The 7191-nt window shown below is 43.0% G+C and overlaps 1 protein-coding gene across 10 annotated transcripts in view; it reads left to right on the top strand.

Moving 5' to 3' along the window:
- LOC112455823 (polypyrimidine tract-binding protein 1) overlaps positions 1–7191 on the top strand; it is a 219305-nt gene that overhangs the window by 194065 nt on the left and 18049 nt on the right. For 8 of the 10 annotated variants that reach the window (XM_025018018.1, XM_025018016.1, XM_025018019.1 and 5 more), the window contains 4 exons: positions 917–1136; positions 2470–2684; positions 5246–5279; positions 6893–6985. In XM_025018018.1, the coding sequence (XP_024873786.1) occupies positions 917–1136; positions 2470–2684; positions 5246–5279; positions 6893–6985 (562 nt within the window). The remainder of the gene's footprint in view (positions 1–916; positions 1137–2469; positions 2685–5245; positions 5280–6892; positions 6986–7191) is intronic. The other 2 variants (XM_025018014.1, XM_025018013.1) reach the window with 2 other exon arrangements.

Genomic DNA, 7191 nt, shown 5'->3' with positions numbered 1-7191 from the left:
GAGAGAGAGAGAGAGAGAGAGAGAGAGAGAGAGAGAGAGAGAGAGACGACCGGCCGCCGTGCGCGCACGCCAAAGGCTTGCAGCGCGGGCCGACCCGCTAATTATGTACGAAATTCATTAGCCCGTGTAAATATAGAGCGGCCGGGCGTATACACACCCGCGTGATACCCCAGGGGGTACGTAGTCGCGCACAATGCGCGTCGTGCACGTTGCTCAAACAAGCGACCTGGACCGACTTGCGTCCGCATTAAGCGCACGAAACACACTTGCGTATGACAACCCGCAACGTAAATTTCATACGTCTCAGGAGCACTTGGATTAACATTGCAGATGATGTTGATTAGCGGAAGTCACGGACCTAACGAGAAATCTGACTCGTAACTCTCGCGGATCTCGCCGTGTAGCACGTGTAGAATCATTTGTCTGGATTTCTTTAAATTTGTTCAGCGTCCACCAATCTTGATCTCTTAAAACTTCTTCGCTTTTACAGCTAACTTCCTCTTTTTTCAATTCCCTGATTTGTTGCAATGTATGCTTCACGAGATTTTCTGATCTTTGATATGAAACTAATTGAATAGTTTTGCTTCGATAATATCGCGCAGTAGGATTATTCCTTCCTAAAGAAATTTGTCATTTTTTAATTCAAATTTTGTGCAGTTAATTTCCTTAAGATACACGTTATAAAAACAAGATAATGATAACTATAATGTCTCGATTTTGTCGAAATTTTAAATTGACAGAAAATTATTAATAAAGCGACCAAATTAAAAAAAAAAAAAAAAACGAAAAGATCGACACAAACAGATGTTTGAGTCGTTGTTGTTATTGTATTTTACTAGCCACCGTGTGTTCTTAAGCTTAAACGTGATGCCCATGTTTTCTCAAATCACGAAGAATTCCATGATTTCTTGTGCAGTCGCTCGACGGGCAGAACGTCTACAACTCCTGCTGCACGCTGCGTATCGACTACAGCAAGATGCAAAATCTGAACGTTAAGTACAATAACGACAAGTCCCGGGATTACACCAACCCGAATCTACCGACCGGCGACGCCAATCTGGATGCGGCGTCGCTCGCCCTCGGCGGCGAATTGCTGCTCATGGGTGCCGGTTCCCAGCCGCGTGCCAGAATACCCGGTGAGTATTGTTATATTATGTAAAATCCATTTCTCTGAAATTTTTCAACTCGATCACGTTTGACCTGCCGAATAAATCGTTTTTAATTATTTATGAACAAGATGTTTCCGTAAATGTTGCAAAAATTCTTGCGGGTAGATTCCCTAAGATATTATTTTGAAACGGAAATCTTAATATTAAAATGTCGAGACTACAGTAATTTCTGAATAATAATTATATATCCGATAAACGCGTTAATCTCGGACGTTTCTATATAGCGATGCTCCGGTAATAATTGAATATAGCTACAACCGGCATCAAGCGCTTTGCAAAATTCATCATTAAACGCTCAATCTAACGAAATTCGATCGAAGCAATTCTGAATAGGTTACACACGAAACAATGGAGTTGCGTTACTCTTACGCGATTTTGTGTAATAATAACCCGATAATAGTTGAATATATGCATACAATAGCTCGTGACAGGCGAGCTTTATAGGATTCATCGCCGTTAAATCGTCGATTCCGAATGAATTCAGGACGTTTTTGTATTTTTTTCTGGCAAGCGTGTGAAAGCCCGCGGAGCGGCTTTGTGAAAAGTATAATTGGAAGGTTGATCGGCCAATTAGCGGCACGATCGCGCGCGCGGCGCGGCGTTACGTTTATCGGAATTAATTACATTAGTAGCGATACCGATTTTACGTCACTCGGACGTCGGGCTGAATTATTATTATTATCTCGCAATGGTGGAAGCAATTTGCTGGCGTTTCAAACCTACGTCCGCTGTCCGCTGGCGTGCGCCGGTCGGACGTTATTATTTCCTCGGGTAAATTAATTAATTAGTACAAAGTACCGGGCGAGTGCGATTCGGCGAGCCGAATCGCCCGGATTTTTGCCGTTTGTATCGCGGCGACAACGCTAGTTTAAATTACACGCTCGGCCCGGCGCTTGTTTGGATTAAATTAATTTCACGGCGTTGTTGTTGGTGTTTAATCTGCAACGATGTAATCCACTTTTGCGCCCTATCTCGTTACGCAAACGGTCCGTTGATGATTGAGGATTGAGGCGATCTCGCGACGGTCGGTCGGGGTCTCCGCAAAACCACGGCGACGAAGCACGATTAATTAGACGCCGAGGGAAGATCGCTCGGGGCACGACGGGAAATGACTGTTCGACGAATCGCGACGCCGTAATTAGAAACGCGAGCTTTTACATTCGGACTTGACGATTCCGGAAATTCCCGGCGGCAGGATATCGCGCGCGGTTCTCGAAACTATATCTTTTCGTCTTGTATCTTTTCTTTTTTTTTTATCGCAATGTCGGCAATGTAATAATGTCGTCTGAACTTCCTGAAGTAGAGTCCATTGCAGGGGCACCGGGTGTGCTGCCCACGCCCTTTGCCATGCACGGCCTGGCTTCGCCCTTGGCCGGTCCCTACAACGGCGTGCCCCCGGCTGGCGGGCTCGCCGGCCTCGGCGGATTCCCCCTCGGCGCGGCCGGTCTAGGTGTCCGGGTGCAGGGAAGCGCGCAAGCATCGGCCGTGCTGCTCGTCAGCAATCTCAACGAGGAGGTAAGTACCTCGTGACTCCGAACCCCCTACCGTTCCCGTCCTCCTCGACGCGTTGTTCCCCAAGAACGAGAGGATCCCGTACGGAGATCCGCGGCACGGTATACACGAAGAGATTCCGGGAAGAAAAAAATTGGGTAGTTTATCTCTTTATTCACGACGTTCTTACAATTAAAAATCTTCCGACTATCGTAACGCTGGAATAGCTTCCCGGAAATTTTCTTCGTATACCGCCTTTTCATCAACCGGAATCGCACTGAATGAAGAAGAGGTGGAAGATGCCGTTTCCACTGAACGTCGTGTTCGTTTGACTCTTCGTTTCGATCTGCCGGGATGACTTTGTGCTACAATAATTTGCGTTTTATTCGCGAAGACCAATCGCGCGTTTTGGCTTGGACGAATTCACTTCGATTGGAAGGAAGTCTGTTCGGACTAATACGTGACGATGAATAACGTAGATTTCCAGGCACAACGATAGTCGAAATTTTAGACCTAGTTTTGACCTGAATTTTCTAACATCTGTAGATGTTAAAGGATCAATGTAGGTTTAATTTACATGGAAACTTTAGTCCTACTTAACGTCTCTAAAATAGCAGAAAACTCACAAAATGCTAATGGTAGATTCTAAAGAGGACTCCAATATTGGTTAAATCCAGAGGACCCGGAGGTTTTTACTGAAATCTTTAAAACTTACAAGTAGCATTTTGTGCGTTTTCTGCTATTTTAGAGACGCTAAGTAGGACTAAAGTTTCCATGTAAATTAAACCTACATTGATCCTTTAGCATCTACAGATGTTAGAAAATTCAGGTCGAAAATCGGTCTAAAATTTCGACTCAACGCGTATTTGACGAAACGAGGCGTTAAACGATGCACGCGATAATGGGGGTGTTGCGCTTTGTTCGAGTAGACCTCGAGCAACACTGAGAGAAGTAGGCCGCCCACGTACGAATAAGTATGTCGTATGCGAAATAATGTATCTGTAGTGTGGCATCTGTCGTGTCTTTATGCAGTGTGTATGTGTGTCGTGTGTGCGCGTGTGTATGGGCCGCGTGTGTGTGTACTCGAGCCCCTGGTCCGCTGTAACTCGACGTTCGCAAGAACATTATCGTCTTGCCCGCCGCGACACACGCATGGCACACATACGCGCGACCGCCTCTTCTTTATCTTTTCTCTGTACCTTCTCACTTCTCCCTCTCTATTCTCTTCTCGTGTTCCCCGGGCTCTCGTACCCTCGTCTCTCTCACCCAACCCCTTAAAGAGACCGCACGCTATTTCTCTCAGTGTGTGCGACACGCGGAACCAACCAACCAACCAACCCCCATCCGGTATATACGCACGTGCATACACGTATAATTACACGGCCTAACGAGCGAGTTACAAGCGTAGTTGCTACGTAGGCAAACCCCCGCAATCTCTCGATTCTCCGGCTCGATCTTTCCGCCGAGTTCGGCTGATCTCGCTCCAACTGGGAACTCGCAAGACAGGAGGATCAACTCGCAGACTCCGCGACATGCGCATCTTGATTGCCAAGAGATCTCGCGATTCAAGTTTGCGTTTGTTACCGAGATGGAAAATTACCGTAAGAAATTTACAAATATTTTTGTCAATGTAGTACCAATTTAGAACAAGAAGGTGAACAGCGAGAGAGTTAAATCGTTTCGGTTTCCGAACGTTTCGGAATCCGGAGGAAGAGTAAACTCGATTTTTTTTTTAGGAAGATTTATTTGAGATAATAGGACAAGATCTTTCTGTCGGGTAGGTGGAAAAATCGAGCCGCGATGCGTATGTACCCTGTTTCGTCTCGAGATTCTTTGATTCTGCCCCTGATCTTGCCCCGCTCATTTTCGAAACACACATACAAATCACTCCAACGTGTCACCATCCTGCGCCCTAATTAATTCGTAGCGTCGTCGACTGAACGACGTTACTTCTTGCGAGGCGACATTCATTTACTTTTTCGTACTTCGGTACTTGTGATATGAAGGATCACGCGTCTTCAATATCCGTTATCTAGTACGTACGTTTAAACAATTCCTCGTGTCTTTGCTAAGAGCGTACGTGCCCTTGTTATCAGCTCCTGCATACGAACTTAGATGTAGCGTTCAATGACAAAACCGACGAACATTATCGCGTAAGAAGCATCAACTATGGGATGATGAATGTCGCCTCGGCAAGAAACTGTGTGTCGACGTCACACTTCGCAGCTGCAACTTGTCACTACTGTACTATAACTGTGTGTCTACTATCGTTGTGTCGCGCACAAGCCTCGCAGTCTGGCAACCACTCTCTCGATCGTGCTCAATTTTTGCAAAAAAAAAATTGCATTTTTTTGTCACCGAAACTCACTGAAAAATCTATCGCGTGGACGATTATACTAGATACACCGTGTAAAAAAAAGTAAACTTTTTTTTATCGTATCTTCTGTCGAAGTACATCTCTTTTCCGTGGCTACGCGCGAGCATTAACTTCAGAAATGCGAATCTTGTGCGCACATCAACACTATACATTTGAATCCTATTATACTCGCTGACTACTGACTGGACTCTGTCTGTTCTCTGTGTAGATGGTCACGCCTGACGCTCTCTTTACCCTGTTTGGTACGTCTCCACATTTATATTATTAATTATATTACATTATTAATTATTATATTTACACCCTCGCGCTCTCACGCATTATACGCAACACCACACGAATCCGGACGCGCGCGTGACACGCGACATCACACGTATCTCCGGATATTCTTGTACGCGCGATTAAAACGAAAGGGAAAAAAAAAAGAAAAAGAGATGGAAAATGGCACAGGCGAAGACAATCGTCCGAATCTTTTCTTCGGTCACGTAGATTATTCCTCGCGGATAGCGACGAGCAAGACAAAACCGTGTACACGCACAAAACGAACACGCCAACGTAGAATCTTTCTCATACACGATTGTCACGTCCGAGGTTTACGTTTCATACCGAAAAATAAAAGAAGAAAAGATCTCTTCCTTCCTCCTCGGTTTTGTTTTTATTTCGTTTCATTATTATTATTTTTTTTGTTTTATTTGTATGATTATTTTTTTCTCTCTCTTTTTTTCTTTTCGGCAACTCACAAAACTCGAGCATCGTTCATTCTTTCCCTCTCGTCATGTTTTATTCTCGTCGAAACATCCGCCATACATAACACATTCTGATTAACGTTTAATCCGTATCTCTTTCGATATTTTCGTGATTTCAACTTATTTTATTACTACAAGCTACTCCATTCGCAAATTTCATAATCACCGTTCATACCGTCATCACCATATCGTCATGCCGCCCATTCGACCACCACCACCGAACACACGTTCTCTCACAATCTCTATTTCCAAGCATCTCTTTATACAAGATTATTTCATTAATATTTTATTAATATCAGTTCCACACAACCTTAATATTACGTAAGCTTTCGCTTATTTTACGTAATTCCATAGGAAAACTCACTATTAACGAGGCGTGGCGACTCGGCTGCGGTCGCGTTTTTCCTTCCCGCGAGCGATTGTTATGCAGATTTTCCCGGATAATTACAAACGAACGTACAAAAATCACGTACTGTGTTGCGAAACGCGTTTTTTAAAAAATTATTAAAAAATTTTCTGTCCGCCCCGTAGACATCCATTTTTTCGACTTTTAGTCAGCGAAAATTTCATTCGCTTCGCTCTGTAGCTACGTGTAACATCGAAAAATGTAGAATTTAAATTAATTAAACTTCGGTGGAAACACGGGTAAAATGTTGTCGCTGTCGTTAATTTAATGCGTTTCATTTTAACAAAAATTTATTTGATTATCAATATATTAATAATTGCAAATTTACTCTACAATAATAACTTCTAGCTTTTCTAATTTTTTAGCAAATTAAATTATTATTAAAAGAGAACGTTCCATAGAAAAAATGGCGTGCACTCTGAAATATATAGAATTATCAATACGGAGATTACTCTTAAATATTATAACAGATTTCCGTTATTTTGTTAACCGAAGTAACTTTGTACTTTGAAAGTAAAGCTTCTAGCCGAATCGCTCGCCTCTTGCATGTCCCGATTTCTTAGATCCGATCGTACCCCGATCTCGATCGACCGAAATATTGTCCCGTTCATCTTCGATAATCCTCAAAACAGCCTGTCTAAAAAAAAAGCGGTTTGTTGCTCCCGTCCGAGTTTACTAAAGAGAAATTTGCGTATTGTGCATATAGGCGTTTACGGGGATGTACAGCGTGTGAAGATCCTCTACAACAAGAAAGACTCGGCACTAATACAGATGGCCGAACCTCATCAGGCGCTTTTAGGTGAGTGATTTTTATTGCGGGCATGCATAATGGTGACTTGAAATCGAATTTTGTAAATAGTCTCGTAAATAATCTCTTAATTAAATTTGTCTCGAAAAAAATATATATATTTCTATAAACTCGAAGTATGGAATTTTTTAATGTAAGAAATTACAAAACACGGTTTTTTATTTTATATATGTATGACCTGTATTATAATTACAGCT

Source organism: Temnothorax curvispinosus, unplaced genomic scaffold (assembly GCF_003070985.1).
Source record: "Temnothorax curvispinosus isolate PA1 unplaced genomic scaffold, ASM307098v1 QBEX01006396.1, whole genome shotgun sequence".
NCBI lineage: Eukaryota > Metazoa > Arthropoda > Insecta > Hymenoptera > Formicidae > Temnothorax > Temnothorax curvispinosus.
Note: the sequence above shows the minus strand (reverse complement) of the source record. Positions and strands in the feature narration are given on the sequence as shown.